The 14,396-nt window shown below is 36.8% G+C and overlaps 1 protein-coding gene across 4 annotated transcripts in view; it reads left to right on the top strand.

Annotated features, from left to right (window-relative positions):
* Nucleotides 1-12,414, top strand: part of rpn2 (ribophorin II) — an 81,071-nt gene extending 68,657 nt beyond the window's left edge. For 2 of the 4 annotated variants that reach the window (XM_079857514.1, XM_079857512.1), the window contains exons 12-18: nucleotides 3,658-3,852; nucleotides 4,015-4,101; nucleotides 5,083-5,178; nucleotides 5,347-5,422; nucleotides 5,858-5,987; nucleotides 10,284-10,380; nucleotides 12,335-12,414. In XM_079857514.1, the coding sequence (XP_079713640.1) occupies nucleotides 3,658-3,852; nucleotides 4,015-4,101; nucleotides 5,083-5,178; nucleotides 5,347-5,422; nucleotides 5,858-5,987; nucleotides 10,284-10,335 (636 nt within the window). In that variant the 3' untranslated portion in view covers nucleotides 10,336-10,380; nucleotides 12,335-12,414. The remainder of the gene's footprint in view (nucleotides 1-3,657; nucleotides 3,853-4,014; nucleotides 4,102-5,082; nucleotides 5,179-5,346; nucleotides 5,423-5,857; nucleotides 5,988-10,283; nucleotides 10,381-12,334) is intronic. The other 2 variants (XM_079857515.1, XM_079857513.1) reach the window with 1 other exon arrangement.
* The last annotated feature ends 1,982 nt before the right edge of the window (nucleotides 12,415-14,396 follow it).

The raw sequence follows: 14,396 nt of genomic DNA, 5'->3' as shown, positions 1-14,396 counted from the left end.
CTTTAACAGAGACCTCAAACAGAAATCACAAAGCCTTTCTTTAAAACGAATTTCGTTTTGTATTAATTGTATCTTAATTTTAATCAGTATTTCATTATACAATTTCCTGGATTTAGCCTAATAAATAAAAATTAAATATAGCAGCCAGCGCCTGAACTGGAGATTAAGCTATCATCCATGAACCAAAACTAAGCATAAAAGGTAGCCTACTCGCCTCACACACCTAAAAATAATAATAATAATAGTAAAAAAAAGAAAGAAATATAACTATTATGTACAGAAATCTCTACTTTTAATCAGAACCATTAAAAAAAAAAAAATCTGTATGAAAAGTGCATTTCTCCCGATCACTGCTGCGAAGATCGCGAGTCAGTATTGTCAACAGAAAACACTTGTTTATTTATGTTTATTAATAATGTCTCATTGTAATATTTTACATATTATTAATCATTACTTTTGCTGGTTCTAGGTGCCGTTTACATGAACGCGTCACTGAATCAGCACAGAAAACAATTTTTCGGGTCCAAGAACGTTAGGTCCTGTGTAGAACGTTCACCGAATTCTGAGAGAAATATGTTTCTGGAATAAAATATTAAGTGGCCTTTTTGTTACTTGTAATGAAGCTTGCTTATAGTGAAATTATTAATAACATGGAATGGTAATTATTGACTTTAGCCTGGATTGATGGCTCGCAATATCGCGATATATATCATTGCCAAAAAAAATATCGCAATGTAATTTTTTTCCAATATCGTGCAGCCCTAATGTGCACCCCTGATTATGTGCATATTTACATTTCGCAAGTTTGCCATAACCCTGTAAATGAACAAAGTATAAGCATAACTTTCAAAATGTACATGTAAGCATTAGGGGTGGGACAAAATATCGATAGGTTGATATATCGTTGTCCTTCATGGCTCTTTGAGATGGCACTCTACGCATGACTGAGGGAATGAGGGAAACGTGAACATAAGAAGCTTAAGAATTTTAATCGGATGTCGGCCAGCAGTGTGAGTAAAATAATACACTGCTCAAAAAAATTAAAGGAACACTTTGAAAACACATCAGATCTCAATGGGGAAAAATATCATGCTGGATATCTATACTAATATGGACTGGGTAATGTGTTATGAACAAAAGGATGCCACATCGTTTGATGGAAATGAAAATGATCAACCTAGAGAGGATTGAATTCAAAGACACCCCGGAAATCTAAGTGAAAAAATGATGCAGCAGGCTGCAGCAACTCAAAATGGTACTCAGTAGTTTGTATGGCCCCCACGTGCTTGTATGCATGCCTGACAACGTCGGGGCATGCTCCTAATGAGACGACGGATGGTGTCCTGGGGTATTTCCTCCCAGATCTGGACCAGCGCATCACTGAGCTCCTGGACAGTCTGAGGTGCAACCAGGTGATGTCAGATGGACCGAAACACAATGTCCCAGTGGTGTTCTATTGGATGTAGGTCAGGTGAGCGTGGTGGCCCTTCAATGGTATCATTCCTTCATCCTCCAGGAACTGCCTGCATGCTCTCACCACATGAGGCCGGGCATTGTTGTGCACCAGGAGGAACCCAGGACCCACTGCACCAGCATAGGGTCTGACAATGGATCCAAGGATTTCATCCCGATACCTAATGGCAGTCAGGGTGCCATTGTCTAGCCTGCAGAGGTCTGTGCGTCCCTCCATGGATATGCCTCCCCAGACCATCACTGACCCACCACCAAACCGGTCATGCTGAACGATGTTACAGGCAGCATAACATTCTCCACGGCTTCTCCAGACCCTTTCCTGTCTGTCACGTGCTCAGGGTGAACCTGCTCTCATTTGTGAAAACCACAGGGCACCAGTGGCGGACCTGCCAATTCTGGTGTTCAATGGGAAATGCCAATCGAACTCCCTGGTGCTGGGCAAAGGAGCAGATACCGGTCCTGCTGATGGGTTGAGGACCTTCTACGGCCCTGTCCAGCTCTCCTAGAGTAGCTGTCTGTCTTCCTGGAATCTCCTCCATGCTCTTGAGACTGTGCTGGGAGACACAGCAAACCTTCTGGCAATGGCACGTATTGATGAGCCATCCTGAAGGAGCTGGACTGCCTGCGCAACCTCTGTAGGGTCCAGGTATCGCCTCATGCTACCAGTAGTGACACTGACCCTAGCCAAATGCAAAACTGGTGAAAAACAGTCCAAAAAGATGAGTAGGGAAAAAATGTCAGTGGCCTCCACCTGTAAAACCATTCCTGTTTTGAGGGTTGTCTCACTGTTGCCCATCTAGTGCACCTGCTGTTAATTTCATTAACACTAAAGCAGCTGAAACTGATTACCAACCCCCTCTGTTACTTAACTGACCAGATCAATATCCCAGGGGTTTAACTGACTTGATGCTATTCTCTGATTAAAAAGTGTTCCCTTTATTTTTTTGAGCAGTGTAGATGCCCCAGAGTTCAATAACTGGACGAAGAGTTCACTACGGTGAAGAGCGTCAAAGATGTCCATTTACAACATGTTTTGGAAGCATTGATCATTGTAGCCATTAGCGCGTGAACACAATGGCCAACCAGAGGTGTTTAAGAAACCGCTCAAAATGCTAGGGGGAAATGCTGGTATCGTCACATTTTTTAAATGTGAAAATACCCAAGTCGGTACCTTTGACAACACTACGGGGCAGTCATGGCCTAGTGGTTAGGGAGTTGGACTGGTAACCCAAAGGTTGCTGGTTCGATTCCAGAACTGGTGGGAAATGACTGAGGTGCCCTTGAGCAAGGCACCTAACCCCTAATCGCTCCCCGGGCGCCACACAAAGGCTGCCCGCTGCTCTGGGTGTGTATCCACGTTTGCAGTGTGTGTTAACTACTCACTACTCTGCTCCTAATGTGTGTGCATTAACTTGGATGGGTTAAATGCAGAGGTCAAATTCCAAGTATGGGTTACCATACTTGGCCGTCACGTGTCACTTTCACTTTCACTTTCACTATTCCCAGGTTTATTTTAAGGAAGCTGGTAAACACAGAGATCTTCCCAGGTTTAAATAAGAGGTTGGTAAATTTAGAAATGTACCAGGTTTATATAAAACAAGTCAATAAGCGGTTAAATGTGTCAGTTTGCACACAAAGAAAAGTTTTTAAGCTTTTAAAAATGTTTAGTTTACCTAAAATGTTAAAATTGTATCGTGAGGTACCCTGTGATTCCCACCCCTAGTATGCGTGTCAAACTGATGGAGCTCGACAGAGAAATGAGTGCAATAATTTTTAGTAAAATATGTACAGTATTTTCATGCATCATAACATTTATGCAAGAAATTATATTTTATAACAGTAACTCTAATGAGAATCCTTTACATTTAGTCCCTATAAAAACAATAAATGGCATGTTACTTTCTTCAGAGGACTGAATGTGTTTTTAAAGAACTTTCTGTCTCTCCATACAAAAATAAATACAATAGTTAAGCTAGTTAATGATTGTCATCTAGTGCATCTAGCACAACATTAGGTTGAAGTATTTGTAAAATTAATTGTTGGATCTGTAACCTCAAAATAGGAGTCATTGATTCAGTCCATGTTATCAAAATCTCACTCAGCCAGGCAAGCAAAGTTGGCAACCCTGGTTAAATTCACCTTTCAAAAATATTTGATAAAACTGATTCAAGTCATTGTTCTCAGACCTTTGTTAGGTTACACAACCAGAAGACAGGTCAGGAGGTTGTGTTTGTGGCTGAACCTGACAGTAAGAACTTGTATAAGTTTGAGCTGGACACAGCTGAGAGAAAAACAGAGTTTGACTCCATCTCTGGCACCTACGCTCTTTACCTGATGGTGGGAGATGCTACGCTGGACAACCCCATTTTGTGGAATGTGGTAAGGCAGTTATTTTTACTGGAGAATGCTGGGATCTTGAAGTAAACTTTTGTAGGTTTCTTATGTTCGTCTTTTTTTCTGACATGTTTGGAAATTAAGCTGTTGAACTGTTACAAAAGACATGAAATCGGTCTTTGAAATGACTTTAAATTCTTTTCAAAGGCTGATGTCGTGCTGAAGTTTTTGGATGAAGAGGCACCTTCAGCAATTCAGGCTAAAACTTTGTACACACCCAAACCGGAAATCCAGGTAAGCTCTCCAGTGACTGGAACACCATCACAATAAATGTTGTGCCTCTAGGGCTTGGCGATATATTGGATGTCTATGATTTTGAATAGTTTTTTTCTGGTTATGTAATATATCCATGATGTAGCTTGGTTTTTATAATGATTCCATTTCACTATATTTCTGTGTGTCATGAGTTTTGCAATGTTTGTCAAATGGCTCCCAAATATGAGTGTTAATATTAATGTTGTAAAAAGTGCTTCGATACTGAAAAAATGCTAAGATACCAGCCTTTCTGCTGTACTAATTCATTTCGGTACCTGCTTGATAGGTGGCTGTTTCACCTGCGCTTTGTGAAGAGCAAGGATTATATTTACAATGCATTTTTGAAGCTTTGAGATTTGTAGCCAATCACAGACATGTCTGTTGAGTGGATGAGTGCTATGGCCAATCAGACGTGTCAGTGCAAGCTCACTGTTCTACACGCTTGCAAACTCTCATTATAACCAACACGTTTTAACAAGAGATTCATTATGCAGCATAGACAGCTTTTGTTTTTATTATAACAGGACTCACAAGAGTGTTCAGTTAGTGAGTTCACTCTGAACTGAAATGATTGACAGCTTCAGTGATTTATAAGCAGAGCAATCACTTTCTGTATATATAACCCATTAACATTTTGAGTTGAATATTTTTCTTCATGCTGCCCAAGTACACACTGTAAAGATGTGGGATTAAATCCAAAATTGCGATGACCATACATTACATTGCACTTTTTTCCTAAATTAAATATTTTGAATTTAATTGATCATAATGTTTGGTTGAAATGATGGTTCCTCAAAGAATATTAGAGCACATAGGCTATAAATAAATATTGAGATGTATATCGAAAGGTTAAAAAAAAAAAAGTGTATTTTTTTTTTTAAACTATCACTCAGTCCTGTCTGTCACCTCAATCTTGTTTTTTTTTTCATTAATTTTATTTTATTAATTTAATTTTTACAGCATCTGTTCAGAGAGCCAGAGAAGAAGCCACCCACAGTTGTATCCAACGCATTTACTGCCCTGGTCCTCTCTCCATTTCTGCTCCTGCTCATACTGGTAAGGACCTTCTGACCCATTATTATGAGTACATCTAAAATGGACTTGCCATTAAAATAAATCTATGTAAATTAATGTTGTGATGTGTCACATTTCCATGTATTCAGTATATTATTCTTCCACTCTGTCTGTCATGTTAATTTTTTTCTCTCTCTGTCTCCTATTCAGTGGTTTAAACTTGGAGCCAATATCTCAAACTTCACTCTGTCACCCAGCACTATTCTCTTCCACATAGGCCATGCAGGTAAATTGGCTGACTTTTACTACATAGCACTCGGCAGTACATAAGTGTGATCAATAGAGTCAATAGAGTGCAGCATTAGGGTTCAGAAAGTACAAATCTCATTTTCTTCATAGAGAAATATCATTTTCTTTTTACATTGACATAGGTTAATGTTTGTTTTTTCCTTCAGGACCCAAATTTTACATTGGACATGAGGTCAAGATCTAGCACCATGCAAAAGCAGTTTAGCATACAAATATAAAGAAAATTTCCTCAGAATCAAACATTGTAATTGGGGCAATTAATTGATTTAAAAATAACTAATTTAACAGTTTTCAGTGATTAATCATATTTACACATTAAATCTCTAAGTGAATTTATAATGCATGTAATGTGACATGCTTCTGAGAGAAAATTTAATATTCTGGTTAAAAAAAAAATTCTCTTCACTTGCAGCTATGTTGGGTCTGATGTATGTGTACTGGACCCACTTGGACATGTTCCAGACTCTGAAGTATCTGGCTATTATAGGCAGCCTCACATTCCTGGCTGGGAACCGCATGCTGGCACAGAAAGCTGTGAAAAGGTACAGTATCCATTCATATTTTAAACCTTTTCAAAAACACATTTGTCCATTATGAGAAATGTGAAGTTTTTCTTTCAAACTGTCCTTTTGTCAGCACCATTATAGTAAAGTTTTGCGGATTCTTAAAGTCCCACTGCCTTGAAATGCACAGCGTTATTCAATGTGTAGACATTTTTTTGCGCTCTCAAACAAGAAGTCAGGTTGGGACAAATTGAGTGGCTTATTCCCCTTTATTTAAAAAAAAAAAAAGAAAAAAAAAGCTAATACCGTTTTGTTTACAGCCTGGCAAATCCTCATTTGACAGCTTAAAAATAATACAATTTAAGTCTTAAAGAGTTATATTATTTGTTACTACAGCAAAACAATGATTATTTTTAGTAATACTGATGTTGTTTCATTTGTAAAGCTTGTCGTTTATTTTGGTGCATGGCACCGGTGTTATCTCTTCTACTTGTCAGTGCTGTTAATAATGCAAAGGCTGTTGATGTGTGTTGTTTTATGTGCTGACTCTGTCAGTCAGAAACTTCTTTCTCTCAATATTGCATTTACACTTGCATGGCGACAAGTGTATGTAAACGCAGCATAAAATGAAGAAATATTTACCTACATGCATTTTTCACAAAAATATTTAATTGCATCAAAAATATAACAAGTGACTTTGGTAACACTTTGCAATAAGGTTTGTTAACATTAATTAATTACTTAAGTTTACATGAACTAAGCATGAACAATATTTCTACAGCATTTATTAATCTTAATGTTAATTTTAACATCTAATACATTATTAAAACCAAAAGTTGTGTTTGTTAACATTAGTTCATGTACTGTGAACTAACATGAACAAACAATGAACAACTGGATTTTTATTAACTAACATTAACAAAGTTTAATAAATACTGCAACAAAAGTATTGCTCATTGTTAGTTCATGTTAGTTACATTAACTAATGTAAACAAAGAGACCTTATTGTAAAGTGTTATAGAGACTTCTGTGAACAAATGAACCGTTTAGGAACATGAAGCTAGTCTTATCAAGCTGGTCTTTAGGAACTTTAAAGGCCAAATTGAATTTACATTAAAGTCAGTGTGATATTAACAGTGTTCATTAATTATACATTGTGATTCGTGATCAATATCATTATGAATATATCTAAAATATTTGATATAGGGCACAGCCCTATTTCTGACGCAGTGAAAGGCTGTAAAACTTGACAATTGAGAGGCTTTGATTCAGTTCAGCAAAATGTTCAGACTGACCTTGGGTGCCTTCACTCTGAACATTTTGCTGAACTTGTGGATGTGTCACTGTCTCTGTAGTGTGTGCTTGGTTCACTCAGAAGTTTCCTCTCCTCATTTTCTGTCTTTTGGGACTAGATTAATTTCACAAATTTAGAATCTACCTCCATGAGTATGACCTACTAATTAACAGTCGTTCACTTTCAATTTATCTGTAGTGCCTTCAGAGAGACCATAGGGAGAACGTAAGTGCCCATTCAGAGATTAGTTTTAAGGGTTTAGTGTTTTATTATTTTCTAGGCACAATTCTGTACAGTGGGAATGCCTTTTAAGAAGGGTTTGACTTCTGCTTGTCTAGAGTTTCATCTCTTTCCCAAAGGGACATTCATACATGCAGCAATTAAGGGCAAAGAGTCCTAAATTCATTAACTATCAATGAGAGTCTGTGATATCTGATGGCATTAGGAGACAGTTGATGCAACAGAGTTGAGAAAAGTTCTACTGATGTCAGGGAAGCTCATCCATCTGTAGTCAAGTTTAGGTGTCTTATGTTTATTGCCAATACATGTCATGGCAGGTTTTCAAAAGTTATGGCCAGTCACACAGCCCCTAAGAGCAACATCTAAGAGCAACTAGCAGTACAGTGACCTGGTAATTCAGTGTTAAAGGGCCCCTATTATGGATTTTAGAAAATTACCTTTCATGTAAAGTGAAAGTGCACCGTATATAGTTTATTGTTTTATAGTGTATTTAGTCGACTCTGAGTCGATTAAATGAATCGTTTTTTCAAACGAGTCATAAGCTGTTTCGTTGGGACGTCAAGACGAAACATTAGCATATTGCACGCGCAGACACCAGGGAAAACTTGAACCTCAAACCTGCAGCTGATTCCTGTCGAGACTGGATCATGTTGAGGAGAAGCTGTGCTCTACAATGTGAAGGTAAAACCAGTTTTTTTCACTGCCCAAGGAGGAGCATGTGAAGAATCAGAGGTTAAAATTAATCTTTACCACGATACCACAGCAGTGTAAAGGCTGATTTATACTTCTGCGTCGGACCTACGCCGGAGCCTCTATGCTCTAGGCAACGCGTTGGTTTTCATTTATACTTCTGCGTCGTTGTCCGCGTTCACGCGCGCAGAGGGAGCACTTGAAAGATGGTGTTCAAAATACTTAGTTTTGAGTTTTATATTGTGTAGGTCTCTTGCTAACTGGTTAACTCACATTATTGCTGTCTTACTGAAATACTTCTGCTGATCAGTTGTGGGCCACACTATTATCTAAAACTGTGTATATTAATGCCGATTGTCTGTCGTTCTTACTACTTTGAGTAAAGATTAAGCATGGAGCAAGATTTGTTTTACCCACGTTTGTTACATCAGTCATTCACGCTAGAGCTCGGCTAATGTATGCACTGTTATTGATACAGTTTCCACATGTTCACTGCAATAAATTAGAAAAATACTCTGTAAATAAATAAGTAGGCCTATAAGTAAAATAATCAAGAGATGGAGATGCACTTGTTAATGCTGATGGTGAGGAATTACAGTTGCAACATCTCATAATGTACCTCAAACCGAGTAGTGTATCACTGAGAAACGTCCTGCTCGAGTCGTCCTTGCGATGGAGGTTCGGGTTGAATGAATTCTTCCAATGTTTCATCATCGGACTCGCGCTCGGATTGATATGGTAAAATCAACGTCATTGTTCGTTACTGTGTTTAGTTTACGGTGTAGGAAGCCTCAGGACATGCAGAGCTGACGCTGTTATGGCAATGGGCGTTCTTGTTTTCGACACACACGCAGTACGCGGTATAGAGCTGGTAAGTCCCGCCCCTTCCGCTAACCCCACTGGACCTCTAGGTTGAAAAATCGTCAATGCAAGTGAATGTGAGAAAATAATTATTTTCTGGTCCCGTTTGAATTTTGCCATGAATGTGAACACATGTTTTCTGTGAATTTTTAATATAATTTTTCATGTGAAGAATGCTACAATTTAGCAGGTAGAAGTTTGATACGGTTAAACTTTGTGTGAGAGCACTTTGTGGACTACAACTCTTCGCTGCTTTCGACGGGAATCTGAAGAAAGAACAGCCCATTTGGTTTGAATAGTGACATTTGGGTACAAAACACAGGCATCTCGATCTGTCTCCATAGATTATCGCAGCATTAGCACCGTGATTTGACAAGTGTCTTTCTCGTTATGTCTTTTCCACAACTGCTAGCCAAAGAATCATACAATATACTGTCAAACTCCTAACATGAAAAATTATATAAAAAATTCACAGACAACATATGTTCACATTCATGGCACAAATCAAAAGGGACCAGAAAATAATTATTTTCTCACATACACTTGCATTGACGATTTTTCAACCTAGAGGTCCACTTGGGGTTTTATGGATGGGCGGGACTTACCAGCTCTATACCAATCACAACAGACTGAGCTGTCTGGCCAATCAGAGCAGAGTAGCTTGCGGAAAGGAGGGATTTAGAGAGACTGATTCATCTGACGAGTCCTTTGAGAATCATTGAAAATGTGGTGAATTTTTATTTAAAAATTAAACAGTTTTTTTTCCTTTGATGCATGTTAACCTGTAGGAGTCTCCAAAACAACATTAGGAAACTTTAAAATAGCATAATAGGGGCACTTTAAAGGCACTGTATTTGTGATGGGGCATTAAGCACACCAAGCACAATAACCATAAAGTTTTAATAATCGTTCCAATTATTTGAGAATAGGGAAATCCACACCACAGCTATAACGATAAAGAAACAGGAACAATGTCGTTGGAATCACTTTCAGAGTACTTTTTCTTTTCAGCTGTTGAACCATAAAAACTTTGACAGTTAATCAGAATCCACCCAGCTTTAAATAGCTCGAGCATTTAAAGCAGCAGGTGACATAACAGCACTGTACATTTATGATAACGTTATCATTTGTTGGTATGGATTCTAATATAGTTATTGTTCTTGGTGTGAACAGACTTTTAAGTGTCTGTGTTTGTTTATTTAACCCTTCTGCGTTTTTCCATTCCTTCTCTTTCTTTACCCTTCCTTTAGGATCGCTGCAGAACAAAGTAGTAGATTGGCAAAGTATAGGAGTCTGCGGTAAATGCCTGTATATTATGCAAAACGAAATGCCAGTCTTCAGGCTGAAGTAAGGCTTGCTGTTGCCACCTGTGCATCCCATAATATTGCATCAACATAATTTCCATGCCAACACCTACTGCATGGCTATGTCAGTGTGTTTGTGAAGTGAAGCTCACAACCTCCTCTGAAACATAATCGCCATTTGTGACTGTCAAGCCATATTTTTCATGTCATGCTATTTATTGATCAGATTGTTGTGATCACTTGTTTTTGTGTACGCTTGTTTCACTCCATTAGTGTGTGCAGTGACGGACTGCTAAACTACGGTTCAGGCCCTGTATGATAAATTGCTTGGTCTGAGAGTTGATATTTATTTAGTCCCAAAGTCTTTTTGTCGCTGTGAAAGTTACTCGGCTGCGGAATTGCCTGATTAAAGTTCTGCTTGAGCAATTACTCTGGAAACTCCAAGGAGCGAATTCATTAAACTATTGTTTTCAGTGCAAACATGAATCGTTCTACACTGTAAAACCTATCAGTCAAAAATACCAAATGAAACAAGTTGATTTGCTTAAAATATTACTTAGTTATGTGTTTTTGGGTGATCTTTTAGTATTTAATGTTCTCTAATGTTGAAAGTTTAAAGGGTTTCTGTTTTAGGGGTTACCATTCCCATGAAAAGTAAAGATTTTCAGAGAAATTAATCAATGATTGGCCATATTTTGCAATGAAGACCATATTTTGCTTTATTTACATCGCAATGGCTGTGCACACGCACAGTGATAGTCTCTTTGCTAGTTACTGTAGTACATGCAAGTGTGCTTGTGCTATCGCTAACTAACATTTAACCGTAAAATGCAATTTAATTAAGTTTTAGCTACACAAAGTATTTAAGTGGAATTATAGTTTATTTATAATTATTTATTTATTTATAGTTTATTATTATTATGTGGACTCAAATGGAGCAAATTCACAGTACTCGTAAACATTAGTTTTTAAATTTAAATGGTTGAAGGTAATCGTTTTCCTCAAATGGTTTGAGTTCTTAGACTGGTTGAGTTTTACAGTGTATGGAAATAAGGGGCATCATAGAATGTTCTGGATTCACAAATGGCAGCAACATTAGTGCAAGGGTTCTCAACTGTTGTTACTTTGAACATGACAGCACAAACATTACTTTATCATACAGAAGTAACAATCTGTTTGAAATTAAATTTAAAATAATGAATTTGCACTAAGTATCAACCTTTAACATCAACAACAAAATATATATGGAAGTTTTTCTCCATCTTTTTAAAAGTTCTTAAGTCTGTTTATTTAGCACTATTAAATGCTTGGATGCGTTTATTATTAGTATTTAGCATGTGATGCTGTACACTTTCAGTAAAGTATGCTAGATCGGAATAGCCTGCTGCATCATTCTCAACCTTACACTGAACTGGTCTGCAAAAAGAGAAATTGCATTGCAAAAATTATAGTTCTGTTTAGTGTTTGCACCAATACCTGATTGGCATAGGTTGCCATTTAATCAGGTGCCGGCATTATAGACGAGATGCTTGCTAATAAACAAATGTCAATGCATGAAATTTATTCTCCCCCTCCTAAAGTTGTTTTGAATACTGAGTAGATTGGTCATGATTTCATGACCACGATAAAAGTTGTGCAATATTGCTCCATTTAAAATAATTTTCTTTTACAGTGCTTGCAATGCAGCACTATATTGACATTTTAACTTTCTTAGAGTTTGAAAATTTGAATTTAGCATTCGAAATACAAACCAACAGATGGTGTCATCTTGATATTTGCATACAGCGTGGTGGTCTTTTCCTGCATCTGTTTAACCTTATTCAAGGCGGTGTGATTGACAGCAGGAAGATTTGATGGCATTGCAGAATATGAAGAACCAAAGTTTAAAACCTAAGCTCACCTTATCTTCAACAATGTTTTGTTGCCTTGCAAGCACTACTATTCCTTCAAGAAGTACAAATCTAGTTTTAATCAGAACTTAATATTCTCTCTTTCAGACTTGAAAGAAAATGATGCTGGCAAAATCAAGAGAAGACGACGGTGGATGCTTCATAATCATTTTTTTTTTTTTTTTTTTTACTTTAAGAAATTTGGGAACAGAATAATTGGTGGTGGTTTAAAAGAGAAACAAACGTGTAGGCCGAAATGTTCTGAAATTGACAAAAATGAGAAACATGTTTGTTTTTGTTTTTTTTCCTGAAAACAAAGCACTGTAAGATGAATGATACTGAGGATATATGATGATTGTTGCTTGTACATTGAGTCTTGTTTGGTGTTAATGCAAATGAAACTTGTGATGTTCTGTTGTTGTTTTCTCTCTTTATTTTGGGTTTATTTGTTTGTTTTTGACAAATTCCTGTCCTCAGATTTTTGTAATGAATAGTGAAGCATGTTCCTGTTGGGAGCAAGAGGTTTTCTTTGTCATCAAGCAACTGAATTGTTGAACCATTCTCCCAGTAATCACCACACAGATGGCTAACGTGTTTGAGTTAAGTGTTTTTTAAAATAAATAAAACCATGAAAACACATGTGCTTTATTTAGTGGGGGTTTTTCTGGAGCCAATGCTGTTTTTTTAGAGAGCAGTGTGATGGATATAATGCTGATATCTGCTACCAGTCAAAAGTTTCATGTCACGCACGTGTCAAGTCAAAAGCTTAACATGGAAATAGCCTAAACAAAACAAAATAATTATATTCTGTAGGGCACACGTCACGTTCTCGATCTTCTGATTAATGATGCAACAGTGTTTCGATGGAAAAAAGTGTGTTGAATTTGATTTATTAATCAAGTTACACAAATTTGTTCATGTAACTTTAACATCATGCACTCTTAGAAAATGGGTTCAGTGGGGTTGTATATATAACCATAGTGTTCTTGACTCAATTTTAAATAACATTTTATGCCAAATTGGAGAGAAATGTTATTTAAATTTTTTACAGTGATAAAGTTTACAAGCTGTTTAATTCATAAAATTTATTTAAATTAAAATTAATTCAAACATGTCCATAAAGCCCATAAAATGGGAACCCCTAAAAGGTTCTATGACACTGACATAACCCTTTATAAGAGTGTGGTTTGGAATTAAATTATTTTGAAGTGAGCCAATTATGTAGTCTCAAAATTAATTTAGGTAGTTCCCTGACAGCGTTAATTCATACAATTTTTCTATTTTCATCACATCACTGAATTATATTATTGTACTTGCTAGCTAACAAGTTGGCAAACAACAGAACTTGTTTTCTTCATGCTAAATACTGAGTACAGTCTAAACAAAATCTCCACTCTTCACTAAAATAGCAAGTAAAACGTAGTTGAAATGGTTTTAAACCACAACATAAACATGTAACAATATTTCTCCCTAAAGTCTTCCTCTTTTCTCATCTTGCTCAAAATCACATAAAATAATATTCAATTTCAACATTCTCTCCTCTCTAATGTGGTTTTCACCCAACATAATTTAATCTAGTTGTAGCTTGCACATTTAAGGACCACATTAATTGAAAGTGAAGAAATCCAAGTTTGGAGAGAAACAATTTTGTTGTGTAGATAAATAATATTGAGTAAACTGGACAATGTTCTAATTTTTTTAATTCATCTGGCAGTTATTTCCCATTTAAAACCATGATGCAGACATGCACAGTCCAAATTTAGAAAGTTCTGGTGCATCATATATAAAATGTTGCTTAGAAACCATCCTACATTTGATCTTATGATCATTTCTCAAATGTGTTTAGCCTACATGTGATTCAGAGGATGAAAGTTTTACTCACAAACAAACGTGCTTACGTCTCCTAGAAGTGAAATTTATAAATCGCAAATGATCTTGAAATTGTGCATAGATGAAAGGTTTCATATCTACGCCTTGTAAACGTCCTCGAATTAATGTCAAAAAAAAAAAAAAAATTGAAATCACAGCACACAATTCCGTTTCAATGATTACAGGTTTTCCAACTTGCGTCAATGATCACAGCTGTATTCACTTTTGTTGCATTGAGTTTCTACTTGTATTTTCAATATATGCTGCATTCAAAATTGCATACTCTCTGAGGAGATACTTA

The sequence above is a fragment of the Squalius cephalus genome (assembly GCF_949319135.1).
Source record: "Squalius cephalus genome assembly, chromosome: 22".
Classification (NCBI taxonomy): Eukaryota; Metazoa; Chordata; class Actinopteri; order Cypriniformes; family Leuciscidae; genus Squalius; species Squalius cephalus.
The sequence above is the reverse complement of the archived record's forward strand: the minus strand, read 5'-3'. Positions and strand labels throughout refer to the sequence as shown.